At 41.4% G+C, this 15,262-nt stretch overlaps 3 protein-coding genes across 3 annotated transcripts; 2 read left to right on the top strand and 1 right to left on the bottom strand.

Annotated features, from left to right (window-relative positions):
- The first annotated feature begins 8,392 nt into the window (after window positions 1–8,392).
- On the top strand, window positions 8,393–10,523 carry Fntb (Farnesyl transferase beta subunit). The gene is made up of 6 exons (XM_033468906.2): window positions 8,393–8,867; window positions 8,931–9,050; window positions 9,128–9,366; window positions 9,449–9,749; window positions 9,835–10,076; window positions 10,168–10,523. The coding sequence occupies exons 1-6, from the start codon at window positions 8,754–8,756 to the stop codon at window positions 10,355–10,357; spliced, it is 1,206 nt and encodes a 401-aa protein (XP_033324797.1). The 5' UTR covers window positions 8,393–8,753; the 3' UTR covers window positions 10,358–10,523.
- A 660-nt stretch (window positions 10,524–11,183) lies between these two features.
- Window positions 11,184–12,189, top strand: blp (mitochondrial import inner membrane translocase subunit Tim16). The gene is made up of 2 exons (XM_033468909.2): window positions 11,184–11,468; window positions 11,533–12,189. The coding sequence occupies exon 2, from the start codon at window positions 11,606–11,608 to the stop codon at window positions 12,002–12,004; it is 399 nt and encodes a 132-aa protein (XP_033324800.2). The 5' UTR covers window positions 11,184–11,468; window positions 11,533–11,605; the 3' UTR covers window positions 12,005–12,189.
- Window positions 12,190–12,255: 66 nt separating this feature from the next.
- Exd2 (Exonuclease 3'-5' domain-containing 2) lies at window positions 12,256–15,226 on the bottom strand. Its single transcript, XM_033468903.2, has 7 exons — window positions 14,564–15,226; window positions 14,205–14,346; window positions 13,831–14,130; window positions 13,621–13,745; window positions 13,135–13,550; window positions 12,687–13,060; window positions 12,256–12,606 (listed from the first exon to the last, which is right to left on the bottom strand). Exons 1-7 carry the CDS (start codon window positions 14,797–14,799, stop codon window positions 12,406–12,408), a joined length of 1,794 nt encoding a protein of 597 aa, XP_033324794.2. The 5' UTR covers window positions 14,800–15,226; the 3' UTR covers window positions 12,256–12,405.
- Between the last annotated feature and the right edge of the window lie 36 nt (window positions 15,227–15,262).

The following is a 15,262-nucleotide window of genomic DNA, read 5'->3' as shown; positions in this document are numbered from 1 at the left end:
CTTTGTACATACTCCCCCCGTGCCTCCCGTATACCGTATACATACATACATACCGTATACCCCCGGTGCCTCGTAACCCCTACCCTAACCGGGACGGTTCGCGGTCCAGCCACGTTCCACTGTTCCGTTGTTTCCACGAGGACTCTGCCAGCCGCGTTGCTACCTCGACTATTTTTTACTTTTCGCCGTTTGCTTTTTTGCTCTTTCCGCCTTCTTCCATCTTAATTATCCTTGCGCGCCAGTTTTTATTCGATCGATGTACCGGATCCGGTGAACGGCTAGTAAATGTATGTAGTTTCGGAAGCTCGAAAATGACCGGCATGGTCTTTTCACTAATTAGTTAGTCGAATTCGACGAAGTCGGTCGAAACCGTGGGCAACTTATTTATGCCAAATTTATGCCAGCAATATAACGGAGCTACGTGTATGTAGAGATACATAATAAGACGAAGGTCGAAATTACCTGAGCACGAGGAGGGACAGACGGTTTGCTTCCGTGGCGACGCTGCCGGCTACTAGAACCATAAACCTTTTTTCCATTCAAATTATACAATAGACGGTTATGTGTCCTTTGTGTCTACAACATTATGCCGGCACAGTAATCACTCTTTTGTCCTTGCGGATGCAAACGAGAGGTTATGGATAATATTTGCTGCGTCTTTCAATCGATGTTACGGAACGATACGCGTGATCGATAATCGATCTGGTAATACGATCGAACGTCAACGGCCTCGAAACAAAAGACCGTCGGTGTGAAGAACTGCTTAATCGATTGTCGCACGAGCAGAAACCGTTCCGGAAATCTGCACCTAGTTGCCGGGTATGTGGTTGGCGTTCGATTCGGTTGTTCTTGAATCGATAGAAGAAGCATGAAAATGTAAACACGATGGCGCGTACGCGGTCTTGTATCCATGCCAGCGGAGACGCGGAGACCATACTTCGCGATTCCAGCAACGGAAAAGCCATTGCTGGTGGAGTTCATCGATCCCAGAGAGCCACTCTGTAGTAATTGTAATTAATAGACTACGGATATTTATGGAAATGAACGTGGCGCGATTCACCAGTTTTATGATACCATTAATTGGACAGAAGCTTTCTGCTTCGATAAACGTTCGCCTCGTTTTCGTCGAGGCGAGGAAGAATTTTGTCGACGCGCGAGCCATTTTTGGGGGGAACGACGAACACGATGGCCGTCTATGTTACTCGAGGCTTCGACTGTCCATTATACATTTATTCCTAATCGTCGCGAGACGGAGTCCGTTCAAGTGTGAATATGCAGCGGCTTATAAATAAATCTATATAATGGACGCCATATTCACACCTGAGGTTCTTCGTCGAATTGCGACGTCGCGGTCGCGAGTCTTGTCGATTCGTTGCCGCTGTTGGATGGTGGCATGCGACTCGTCGCGAACACGCACACACAGAAAGACGTAATCTGCTTTGGACGTATTTATTCGTTTAATTCCGTTGGCCGTCGACGCGTCGCAACACCTTAAACGGTTCGCCGTGACTGTGCCGATATCGAAACAAGTCTGATCCCCGAATCCAATTGCGCCTTATTGTATCATCCTTCTTGGATTAAACTGTTATCATCCGTTTTTAAGCGGACTCTATAAAACATCCAGGCTTTTTAGCGAGGGAATTAAAATGCCACTGTCCGAAAATAAAAGAACATCCTGTCTGGGGATCCGATCACGATCGCCGTACCGCTTACGCGGATACGCATCGATCAGAAGAAAAAAAAACAACATGTTATTCCGATACTTAGAGTTAAGGATTGAACGAGTCGGAAAGAAGAGTTCCATGTTTCGGCGTCAGTTCCACAGGAGGCCGGCGTGCATCTTGGAACCGGTAGTTCCGTGGTGCCAATCCCGTTCCGCGCCGTTCCTTGGATTCTTAGGAATATATAGGTCATTGAGCGTTTCCGGAGAACGGTGGAACTCGGGAGTGTCGGCTGGCTGTTACGAAATCAGCTGTGCGCCTGCCTCCGGTTGTTGTAGGTCGCGTCAGGACTCCCCTCGGCCTCCCTTCTGCCCGCTCTCTCTTCCCTCGGTTCCTGGGTGCTCTCTCTCTCTCTCTCTCTCTCTCTCTCTCTCTCTCTCTCTCTCTCTCTTATACTCTCTCTCTCTTTCTCTCTCTCCCTCTCCCTCCCTCTCTCTCTCTCTCTCTCTCTCTCTCTCTCTTTCTCTGGCCAACCGAGGAGGTAATGAAGGAGAGGGGATGTTAAAGGTCGCCTCAACGCGGTGATCAATACGAAGCCTACATACCCACCTTCCCTATCAGACCAATGGGAATACCCGAAATGATCGTTCTCTCGAAACTGTTTAATTGCGTCCCTCTCGGCGATCGTTCCATCATCAAACAGTAATCGAAGCACGATCCATTAGAAAAACCATTGTGATCGACGGCGACGAGCTTTTTCCAACGAACGGGTTGGCTCGAGCACAAGCTTTTCGAGGATGTTCCTGGGAACCAAACGCGATCCGCGCGGAATTTCATGAGATATCGGTTTGTTTTGCCAAGCCCTCGCAGTCCGCGACACTTTCGCAATTTCCTTCGCTCCCCGTTTCCCTAATCCCCTAATCCTAGACTTGCCGATTGTGTTCGCAGGCGGCCGGACTTTCCTTAGTCCCCGTGCAACGGGGGCCCGAACCAACATGTCTGATCATTGCGACCCTTATTCCCTATGCCTCGCGCCTTCTGTTATTCATGGAGGCCTAATGAATGGCAACCGAGGGAACGTAGGACAACGGTAACCGCGGCGACGACGACGACGACGACGACGACGACGGCGACGGTGACGGCGACGCATTCGAGAATCGATCAGTTTGCGAAGAATCCGTGCCGCGTGCAGAGGAAGCGCGCGCAATTGTCACAGACACAGACAATCGGGATGCAGCACGGGTATCGAAATCGAAAATATCGACGGAAACTCGTTCCGTTTCGCGCGGCGGTCCCCGGTTACGTAACGGCCATGGACTGGCTGGCTGGCTGGCATCAACCTAAAGAAAGACAGCTCGCGCCAATGGCCGGGAGAAATGACTTTTCACGGTTGTTTGTTATTTTTAACGCCGCCGGTCTGTTTTATATTATTCCGGGCACGGTACGGATTTATGATCAGCCACGTTTCACGGATACAACCGATCAAAGGATCCGCTTATCGCCACTCGAACGATGTTTACCGCTACCTATTATAAATCGAGCTCGAAATTTGAATACTTGTTGGACATTGCACAGACATTAGAATCACGGCTGAATCGTGATCCGAATGAAATAAAGCGCTTTCGGCGTTCTCGATGCTTATATCCGTTTTGCTTTCGATTTCTAGGAATACGCCGATACCCATGGGTTTCACGGCGCAAACCATAGGGGATTAGGCCTTGGCTCGGCCGACGAGCATTCTGGGAGGATTTCGCGTCGCTTGTCGCTTCTCGCGAGCCGGCAAACGAGAAAATTATCGCCCGGAGAGAACGCAGGCTCTCTGTAACAACCGCTTTAAATACCACAATAAGCGTATTAAATGAACGGTTTAACTGGCTGGAGACCAGCGATTTTATCTTGTGACCAGCATCGTGGCCGGCACGAGCGTACCAGCACACGAGCACAGCAAATATTTGTCGGCGAGTTTTCCAGATGGTGACGACGCGATGCGACGCGACGCGACAGCGATCCGAAACCTTAGAAAATTAATCTTTCGGAAACGAGACATTGTACCCGGTTTCCAAAGCCCTCGAAGAAAGCACTCGTTCAGTTATTGTCGGACGAGAGTCTGGTCGATGCCGCGATGTCAATGTCCCGTTGAATCCTCTGACAGCGCACAAGGTGGTTCCGCAATTTCGGCGCACGTTCCTCCTGTTCGCGAATCGGTGGTCAAGAATCCCGGTCGACGGCCACCTTGCCCGGCACCTTGCGTTACATAATGCCGGCGACAACGTCTCTCTGCCATATATACTTGTGTTCGGTGGAAACCGACGCGACGCTGTAAGCGCGCCAACTTTATCTTACCGAGATCCCCGGACACGTTCGAAAACATCCACGTTTAAACCCGTTCCCGTATCGATCACCCGTTCTGGCACCGCCATTACTTTCCGCCAAAGTCTGATTTATGCGCCGCTTGAAGGTCGCATCACGCACCGCGTGTACCGGGCTGTCGGTGAACTTCCAAATCCTCTTCGAGACTATGCTTCAACCTGTTGAGACCAAGGATCGTCCGGCAGTTCGCCGGTTATGCCATTAATGCCGGCGACGATCGAGATCGAGTCATGTCGGGAGGACGGCGATAACGTGACAGCTTATCCTGGGTACGATCGCGCCACGTAAAAGTTTCGCGACGTCGATGCTATCTGGTCGACAAGATTCTTTCCACGTGAAGTGTAAACATTTGAATCGTAGCGCAGCTGGTGTCGCGTCCGGTACGCGACTGCGAATAATTGCCGATTTCTTGCAGCGCAGTCGTTTGAAACGCGTTCTCGAACAACGTTCCGTAGAACCAAGTTCAATTACCGAGGCCGAGTCGATGCGCGGCCGATGCAATTCGCTAACGGAATAATTAAGCATCGTTCAGCAAATCCTGAACAAGCCCGTCCGCGAACGGACTGCGACAACGCTGCTCATTACGCCGCTTGTTAGCGCGTCGATTCGACGAAAGAAACTTCCACTTGGCGCTCTAATCTGTCTAAGTTTCGTCTGGCCACGGCGACCGAAGTCGTGCCTCGATTCGTAATCCATCCGGGATATCCGCCGTTGCAACGAAAGCGGCGACCATTTTGCTTCCGTCGGCTAAGAATACGGGTACCAAAAGTCTCTCGGAGGAACATTATCTCGAAGGAAAGTTCGCGAATGCTTGTACCGCGCGCACGCGGCCGATCCATTATTTCAAGAGACGCGCTATCTCTTACGCAAAAGCGCAATTATCTAGCGGTTCGGCGCGGATTAAATTTAGCGTGGAATTTCGCTAAGACAGGGAGACCGTAAACTTCTCGGAGGGCCCAGCCGCGCTCGCTGGGACCGAAATACACGGCGGATACCACCGACGCCGCTCGAATTGTTCTTCTCGTCGCGCAGCTTTTCCTTTTTTTTTTCCCTTAGCCCATCTCCTATGCCTGCTTCTGCTTTTGCTTCTGCTTTGCCGGCGCACACGCCTGCGTCTCTGCGAATGTAAATCTTGTCGGCAGCGGTACAGTCGTCCAAGCAATTCGCCGGCTATGCGACAAAGCGACGCTTACCAACGGTTCGAAGCGATAGGCGTTTCCACGGCGATCATTTCCACGATAGACCGCGCGCCGATGGTGTTGTAAAACGCCCGTCGGTATAATCGGCGGACTAATTTTTTTAAGGGGAATTACGCAATTCGTTCGCTCCAGCCGCCATGGGGTGCGGAGAGCGATCGAGGGTCACGGATGGCGTTTGTTGACGGCTTGTTAAATTCGCTCCGAGAGGGCCTGACTCGCGGGTCCCCCATCCGACGTCCATTTGCACCGCGACAGAAGGTGCAAGTAACCTGTAAACGAACGAATCATGATCGTTTAGCTGTTCTTACGTGATTCGTTGACGCAACAACGCGTCCGCACGTGCACGACATACGTTCGTACGTGCAACGACTATCCGAAGCGACGCGTGCGAATCATTTGGAGACTTTATCGTTGCGAACAGTTTTATGTCTTTCGATTCTGATACTGGAAACAATTAGAAACAATTAGAAACATAGAATCTACGAGCTAAATCGTTTTTCAAGGAACGACGACTCCCTTTCGAGGTGAATACGCGGCAAGAAGCAATCGAGTTACTTTTGTTATCGTGGAACAGGCGATGTTTGCCGAACACTTTCGATCGTTGTCAACCGATAAATCCGAGCGCGATAAGCGACGAAATTTCGCGGGGATTCAGCGATATTAATGTCGCCAGCTCCGGTAGCACGGATACGTTCGGTATTCTATAATTGAATCGTCAATGATCTGGAAAGCCAGATCGTACGGTACTTTCGAGCCGATAAACTGTAATTTTCCACTCTCCAACCACCGCCCTCTGTTAATTCGACGAGGCTGCGGTGGTCGTACAGCTTTCGTTGATCGGCGCGCTTTTTCCTTCCGTTTATTCGTTCTCGGTTTAGATGGGCGAACGATAAACTCGCGACAGCGAGCTGGTGTAATCGATTTTTGAAGACAACTTTTACGGAGAATTTTCAAGGGTAGCGTTCGAGGAACATTTTTTAAGGCAAGGGTGACGGAGAGGCTATCGTCGAGAAAAAGAAATACGAAAAAAGAAATATTCTCGGGACACTGTGCAGCAGACATAGACGAGCTCCAATTAAATTTGGCAAGAAATGCTGGCACAACTTTAGAATGGTCGACGTAGCCGATTTCACGGCCACCTCTTTGCCTAGACTAAAGAACCGATACGTCCCGCAACGACACCTTCTTCGACACGTTGCGACACGTGTCTTCGATCGTTGCAACCACCTTACCGTACGACAGTGACAAGAAAAACAGTGTCCCGGTGAAATTCAGAGAAACGCTAGCGCGCGCGAAATAAATGAGCTGCAGCATTACGGCGGCCTTGCACGTTGCAAATATTGGCGCGCTGGACCGGTTGCATCAAATTTCTAACCCAGCATTTCGGAATCTACCGAGCTATTCAAGCTATCTTCCGACCAGGTGTTTATAAACGCGTAATTATCCGCGGCCAAACGCTGTTTCGGTCGGTTTGCCCGTTGCTAAAGGTATCGCGATACAGATCCCGCGTTAACAGCCGCGAAAAACTATACTACGGGTCTATTTTCGAGCTTGAGGATACGCTGTCGTCGGGCAGACATGTTGGACCTTCCTCTATGAATTTAAAGAAAGGTCTTTGCTAGAATGCCAACTGTTCTTCATCGTGTTGCAGAAAGTTCCGGTGTATTTTTAGCGCGGTTCCTGCCGCTCTCGTGTCTCGTTTCTCGTCTTTCGTGTCCCTAGCCCTCGTGCTCCATCGTTCCTTTCTTCGAGATTCGCCTAACAGTGAGATAAACATTTCATTGGTACGATTTATAGATACGTCTATTACAGAATTAACGGGAGATACGGGCTTTTTGTTAATAGCGAGTTTGACCAATTCTCCGGAACAAGTCAATTTTAGTACGCTGCGTAGAGAGTATGTTAGTCAGATCGTCGCGCATAACACGTTACACGGACACAGTACTCTCTCTCTCTTCGTTCTGCTCCATTATGCTCCAGCTAATTTCATCTGTACTCGGTGGACTGACCTCATGGATGTTTGCCGACGGGCCGTATGCGATATTTTCAGCCAGATGCCGGTTCTCGGTTGCTACCGACGGAATTCAATTCGATATATTAGCATATTCCACGAGCAATTCAAATTTGTCGTTTCCCCATGTTCACCTAGAATTCATACAAAAATACGTTGGAATTAAAAATATCAATGGGATTATTTAAATCCATGCCAATACTAATTAACAATCTTCAAAGACGATACACGAGTAATCAGAAATCGTTGGCTTGCATCAATTATTGTTTTCATTTCTTCTTTCTTTGAGATGATTTTAGACCGTTGGATCTGTTATGTTGAAAATACTAAATTGAGTTTTAACTTATGCAGCAACATTTCTTGAAAAAGAAACTGATCTACAATCTCTGGTGTTTTATAGATATTCGAAGAAAAATACCGATGATAATTGATATGTCTTGTAAAAACTTTCTTTTCATTAAAGAAAGCTTTGGACCGTAAGCAGAATACTGGTGGCGCCACCCGTGGCAAAACACTGAAACTTCCAGCGAATTATCAACTTTTTAAAAGAGAAACGCCAAGTACTGGTGGCGTCGCCCATGGCAAAACGCTCAAACTGCTCGACGTACAGTCCACTACTATATCTCATTTGTGATAATACCATTTCTACTGACTCTAGAAAAGTCACGTGACTACCCTAGTCAGTTCAATAAGGAGAAACTTGTGCTCGAAAACGTGTAAAAGTATTGTCCAACTCGTTGATTTTCGCCATTGCTGGAATTTCAAACTTAGCAGTCGATTCATCTAGAGATTTTAGTGTGCATCTTTCTCACATTTCAAACAAGTTTGTTCCATCCTCTTTTGTATTTGAGATATTAAAACAAATTTTCAACTAAAAAAAAATTAATTACACTTTTCACTTTAACTTGCTAGAACTTATTTAATCCTTTACTTACGACAAACATTCGATCAACTATAGTATTAGTTCATTGAAAATTATTGTTCCACGTTTACTTCTGATATCTTACATTTTTATGTTTAATTAATAAGAAATATATAATTTGCTGCATAAAACATAAGACTGGTTTGTGGGACTGACACCGTACCTTAGGGATTTTAAATGGAACCGCCATGATGCTGGTTCGTTACTCGAATGTTCGAGTCGAACGTCATCTTACGATACTTCAATGAACGATCTCACAAAAATGAGAAGGTTTTGTTACAAGTAAACACACCTATATTGTACATCGTGATTTTGACAAACGGAGGACTGTAACTAATGTTATTCACTGTTTTTCACGCACAGTTCTTTTTCTAGTGTCTCTAGTATCTCTATAATATACATACATTTTAATTAGTGTCACAGAACTTCCATGTTCTATTAACCTTAATGTAATTACTGAACGAACACGATGAATACGATATAGTTATTGTGAAATTTAATCAATTTCTTATTCCCTTCCTTCTTCAATTTGAACGGATAATCTTCTTACTATCCAATTTAATCCGACGTATTAGCGGATTCAATAGATTATGTGGGATTCAATGTTCAATGAACTCGACGAACCTCATATTAGAAGTTATGCCGAAGTACTTGAACAAAAGCAAGATGACGAAGATCATGAAACCAAAACATCGTCGGAACAGGTAGATTTTCTTAATCACTAAAACTTTCATATTAATATGCATTTATTGTAATTTCTTTCATAGGAACGTGTGGAAAATCATGTACTTGAATTATACAAATCAAGTCATACACCCATTTTAATGACGCAAAAACATATAAAAAAATTAAAAATGCTAATAACTAATCTTGATGGATCTTACGAAGTAGGTGCTCTTCATTTTTGTCTTTTGTACTATCTTTCTATTTGTCATTGAACTTACGTATATGTTTTACTGTTTAGTCCTTGGATTGTAGCAGACCATGGTTGTGTTACTGGATCTTACATTGTCTTCAACTCTTAGGACATCGTTTAGATGATGAAGAATACTCTAGAATTGCTTGTTTCTTAGCTAAATGTCAATCTCCTGAAGGGGGTTTCGGAGGAGGTCCTGGGCAATACCCTCATTTAGCCACTACTTATGCTGCAGTAAATGCATTATGTATCATTGGCACACACGAAGCTTACCAAGTAATTGATAGGTATATAGAACACATTTTCAAAAGGAGTAATTATCAATATGGAAACTATTTTATAAATGGAACATTTATATGTCGATTGTAGGAAAGCGCTTAAACGTTTCTTAACATCCCTGCATGGAGAAGATGGTTCTTTTAGTATACACCTCAATGGAGAAGTAGACATTAGGGGCATATACTGTGCACTTGCTGTAGCAAAATTAACAAACGTATATACTCCTGAAATGTTCAAAGGATCAGAAGACTGGATAGCTAAATGTCAGACTTGGGAAGGTGGTATTGGGGGTTGTCCTGGCATGGAAGCTCATGGTGGATACACATATTGTGGGCTAGCATCTCTTGTACTTCTTGGGAAAACGGATTTTTTCCATTTAAAGTCATTGCTGGTACATAGTATAGCACAACTAAATTGTGGATTTTATGTATTTGTAGCATGTTTTTGGTACTACTTTCGATGTTATGTATTGTTAGAGATGGACAGTGAATAGACAAATGCGGCTGGAAGGTGGATTTCAAGGACGACCAAATAAAGTAGTAGATGGCTGTTATTCCTTTTGGCAAGGTGGAGCTCTTTCATTGATACACGCAATTTTAACAAAACAGAGGAAAGTGTTCAATTCTAATTACTGGTTGTTCAACCAAGAGGCCTTACAAGAATATTTATTAATTTGCTGCCAACATCCCTGGGGTGGCCTTTTGGATAAACCTGGGAGGTAGAAAAGCACTACTATGAAATTTATCCACTCCTGTTATCATAATTTTATCATACCAGGAAGTTTATCCAAATATTTTTATCTGTTTTAGACATTCAGATATGTACCATACGTGTTATGCTCTCAGTGGATTATCAATTGCCCAAAATTCTCCACAACCTTTAATTATTGGACCTCAAAATACAAATTTGATGAATGTAACTCATCCTGTATATAATCTAGTACTTACGTGTGCAGCTAATGCATTGAAATACTTTAATAGACAACCGATACCTGCCTGAGTATGTATTTACTATTTCAAGTGCATTAATAGAGTAACAACTATTTCTATTCTATTTTGTGAAAAAAGTTCAAAGGGGCAGATTCTATTTCACTTCGTATTAAAATTGACCAACAAAATGTACATATAATGTTACTTATTAATAAAATTAAGAAGAATTAAAACAATTCAAGAGATAATTCATTCTTGTAAATGTGTCTGTAAACTCATGATACAAAATTTTAACCTAACGTAATTTCTGTGACAATTCTTAAAAACATAAAAATAATTGTACAATATAATTATAAATTTAAATGAAAAAAATAAATAATCAACAAAAATGCTTGCTTGATACTGGCAGTAATATCCACTTTCTTTTTGATAAAAGTTTCATGTGTATACTTCTTCGTACCAACTAGTATAGCCGAAATATGTAGAAGCATCTATTTTGTTAGAAAATATTTTTAAAATTTTTATTCCAAAAACTCGAATTGAATTGCAAAAATCTTCATAATGTTACTATATAAATAAATACTTCTGTTAAAAACTTAATATGTACATACACATGTAAAATACATAAATACATAGACACCTTAATATGTATGTACAAGAGAGTCTCTCTTATCCAAAGGTTTATTTTTATAATATCTCGATATCAAAACGTTCTATTATCCAAAAATGTCATTCAAGTTCTCTGCTAGGTGATAATGTATCTAAATAATCAAATGATTAAATAATAGAACGCTTAGATATCAGAATTATATTGTAAAAATTAATATTCGGATAGGGGAGTCTCTACCAGTGTCATAGGAAAACTGGCTACGCAAGGAGTGAGGTAGTAACACATGCACAGGGAGTCCCGCACAGCGGTGTGGCATGTCTATCAGGTGAACATTATAATTCTGAAGTACGATCAGACAGAGGCTTTGCGTCGTGTCGCGATCGTAATTCAGAATTATGATGTTCACGAGGTAGATACGTCACGCTACTGTGCGGAACTCCCAGCGCATGCGTCACCACCCCACTTTTTGCATAACCTATTTTACCGCGAACGCTATACAACTGCGTTCGGAAATGCCGCAAACATGAGTTGTATGTTGCAATGCTCGAAAGGACGTCTATAAAGTTTTGAGGTAAATAATGTCATCGTCAGAAAATTGTATAAAACAAAGTCTATAAGAATAAATTACTTTTTAGACATAAATGTGCATAGAGAAAACACACGTCAAGAATCATTTTGATAGCTATTCCTAACCTGAAAAAGAAGGTTATGGCGAAATACTTGATACAAGTAATAATTACGGGTACACGGGTCGTCGGAAAAGCATTCGCTCGAGCATTGCGACAAGAAATTGCTGCGAGCCAAGAAGCTGCCCGCAGAGCTGGCGGTGGAATCAAAGGCGATCAACATGTAGCAAGCAATTCTAGAACTGGTATTTCTTTGGACGAATCATTACGTATTCTTAATGTTGATAAAATAGAAGAAACAGATGCTATTGAGCGTAATTATAAGTACCTCATGGATGTTAACGACAGATCTAAGGGTGGTTCATTTTATATTCAATCAAAAGTAGTACGTGCTAAAGAACGTATAGATGAAGAGCTGAGAAACACAACTATACGACCTGAGAAGAATTCTACGCATCAGGCTACAACCAAACAACCTTAATAATTGTTCTCGTAGTCTGAAATTAAATGGTCGTACCTCTGAAGTCTGTACATATAGAAATATAATTAACTATCTATATTTTAATTATAAATAAATAGCACAGAATGTGCAATTGAATGAAATTGCTCTGAGATTGTATTTTGTTAACTATTAAAATATTAAAATAAAAACAGACATCTTTATGAGTTTTGACCACCACGTATTTTGATTCTTATAGAATGGGAAAGTACTGGAAAATAAAAAGATGTCAATAGATTTTGTATGTTGGTGTATGTATATAAATAATATAAATATATATGAACATACATATATTCTTAAGAGACACATTGGCTCGTGTGACAGTCTTTTAATACAAGTACTCGCTCATATACGAGTACTTTAGGTTGTGTAATACTTAAAATTCAGTACTTTAATCCCGCTGCCTTCGCGTCTTCCGGTTCTATTCTGTTCTGCGATTGACGAATAGTTAACCTTTCCTGGTTATGGCATACAGACCATAAACTAGGTAAATATTTTGGTTTCATACTCGCAAGAAAATGTTCCCTCCATATACGTTCTAATTCTACCAATCCACCTTCCTTCTTTTCGAAGTACTGTACCACCTGTAGAAAAGAATGTATAATATATATCATTTCAAATTTGTTAATAAAAAGTTGAAATTATAATGTCTTATAGTTTATACCTTCAAGCCATGGGGTTCATATTTAGATTGGTCATAGTTCGACATTGAAACCCTACTATTTTTTAATTCTTGACTCAACATATCAAGAAGAACCGGCGTGACTTGTTGGCCTGTACATTCTGAAATATATTGTTCGAGTTCCTTCCGTCGTACATCGGGTAAAGTCGCTTTTTCTCTAAGTGCTTCAATGGCTGAACGCAGTTTTCTATGATTATTTATATATTCATTACGTATGTGCGTTAGCGGACCAGTCAGAGGTGCATCGCATATGTCTGACAGCTTTCTTCTGAGCTGTAGATCATAACCGTTACTCTTTTGATGACATATTGGGCATAATAACAATATGTCATGAGACTGATGCGCTTTCATCACCACTGAAAAATATTTACCAAATTTTACTGCTTCAGCAAATCGTTCGCAATATTGATTTGCAATTTTGATAACTTACATGGGAAGTATTTACGATACTCTCTAGGTACCACGCTTTTCCTAATAAATTTGTCTGACAAACCGCATACTACACATTGATTGATCTTGACCTGTGTATAGTATTGTCCAACTTCCCCCAAAGCACGACCAGAAGGTTCAAATTTTAATCTTACAGTGAATGGATCTTGATCAATCATTTCTCCCAAACCTTTGTTAATGTACCATTCTGCTTTTTTCTGATCACACGTACACAATACATCTCCATCTGGTGCTTGCAAATAACAGTTGTGATAAAGTGGTTTATTTCTTGTAGGTATACTGTTTGCATTAGTAGAAATAATATTTTTTGCTTTCAAGTCTTGCTTAAATCCATCTGGTTGATTGTTTTTATTTTTTTTTTGATCAACAGTAACATGTGTTTTTTGTTCCTTGAACCTTGAACAAATAATTCACAAATCACTTTCGATTCATTGAGATATCTTTAGTGGGGAATAAAAATTGTTACCTCGTATCGATTATACCATCTGGTAAACAATAAAATTGCCTTGTTCCGTTCTTATTACATATATATTTTATATAGTTTGCAATATTTTCCCACAAAGAGTACTTTTCCTTTATTCTTTGCACGATCTAAAAAATATAAAACAATTTAATCACTGTAGACAATTTCCTTCACAACATTATTGGTATAGTTATAAGGATAATATATGTTTACCTGGTCATAAATAAGAACAGACGCAATTGCATCACAAGCAGCATATGCTACTTGTTCGTCTGTAAGAGTGTCAGCATTCCAATTGCCACACCTTACGTCTATTAGCTTAGACATTACTAAGCCTAAATATTGTAAACTCATTGCAGCCAAGCTTTTTGGACTTGGTAAATTTGTACGTTCTGCCAATGACCTTAAATCAAGAGTACCACAAACTCTACAGCCATAATCTGCTGTTATTTTCTGACCATCTTCATACGAAGCAACTCCAACTTTAAGAATATGTTTATTTGCCAGCAATTCCTAGAAAATACTCCTATATTTGTGCACCTACTATATGTCTTGTATTTTATGAAATTAAATTGGAGATATCTTACTTTCAATTTTGGAGGAATATATCCAATTTTACCAATGCGAAAAAGACCACACACTCCATTAAATGTAGCAAGTTGAAGCAGTGAAACAGGTCCATCGTTGAACCATTCACAGTCAAAGCCCAATACATTGTTCGATAAATTACTACAATATAATAATACCCACTTAGAATTGTACAAATAAATAATATTTTTGTATAAGCATCAATATAAGATATAACTGAATAAAAGGGGGAAGTATATAAACACAGTTAATATCCTAAATATAAATGGATTGTAATACAAGTCAGAAAAACTGTAAATATAACATTGGCGTGTACTTGACATTCAGAATCAAAATATGAGCAATATCTTCAACTTACCAGCGAATACGTTGAACGGCGTAATCACATTTTTCTGGAGTATCTGCCAAAATAATTTCATCCAATGGAATGTTAATGTCGTTTTTCTTGTTGGTGTCTTCTTTATAGCTTTTATTCTTAATGCTTTGACAAATGTGTTTCACGCTTTCAAATACATTCTTGCGATACTTAGAGGCAAGTAATACAAGACCCATAGTTACACATACAAGAAACATGTTGTTCTTTGCAGGAGGCATTAATTGCAAAGATAAAGTTTTGTTCTCATGAGAGTTAACATTAAAAATTTTATATACAATTTACTTTTTTCGCTTCACATGTACGCATATAAATACAAATTTTAGATAAATATCTACATCAATAATTGAATAAGTTAAATAAATAAGTTAAATAAATCTATTGTTACATTTAAATTACAAGAATTATAAATTGAACAATCGTGAATAACTGGACGATAACTTCAAAGTAATAAAGACAAGAAATGCTACGCGGGGTACATTTCAATAATTAAGTTACGAAAATTATTTGAATAATCGCGCGAAAGATACATCACGACCCTAATTTGCAAAATTCATTTGTTAACCGAACGAGGTTCAAGGTAATCCGTAACCACTTGAGGAAACGGCCGTACGCGGCTACGGATATCACGCACAACCACGCACGACTGCGATATGTTTACCACACGCAATTACCATAACGTTA

The sequence above is a fragment of the Megalopta genalis genome, chromosome 15 (assembly GCF_051020955.1).
Source record: "Megalopta genalis isolate 19385.01 chromosome 15, iyMegGena1_principal, whole genome shotgun sequence".
NCBI lineage: Eukaryota > Metazoa > Arthropoda > Insecta > Hymenoptera > Halictidae > Megalopta > Megalopta genalis.
Note: the sequence above shows the minus strand (reverse complement) of the source record. Positions and strands in the feature narration are given on the sequence as shown.

Excerpts from the sequence above, each read along its gene's own strand:
- blp (XM_033468909.2), top strand. The coding sequence starts at position 11,606 with ATGGCGAAATACTTGATACAAGTAATAATTACGGGTACACGGGTCGTC.
- Fntb (XM_033468906.2), top strand. The coding sequence starts at position 8,754 with ATGTGGGATTCAATGTTCAATGAACTCGACGAACCTCATATTAGAAGT. Across the intron at positions 9,051-9,127 it reads ATCTTGATGGATCTTACGAA|TCCTTGGATTGTAGCAGACC; the intron begins GTAGGTGCTCTT and ends TTTACTGTTTAG. Across the intron at positions 9,750-9,834 it reads TCCATTTAAAGTCATTGCTG|AGATGGACAGTGAATAGACA; the intron begins GTACATAGTATA and ends ATGTATTGTTAG.
- Exd2 (XM_033468903.2), bottom strand. The coding sequence starts at position 14,799 with ATGCCTCCTGCAAAGAACAACATGTTTCTTGTATGTGTAACTATGGGT. Across the intron at positions 14,347-14,563 it reads GCCGTTCAACGTATTCGCTG|TAATTTATCGAACAATGTAT; the intron begins GTAAGTTGAAGA and ends ATTATATTGTAG. Across the intron at positions 13,746-13,830 it reads CTGTTCTTATTTATGACCAG|ATCGTGCAAAGAATAAAGGA; the intron begins GTAAACATATAT and ends TATATTTTTTAG.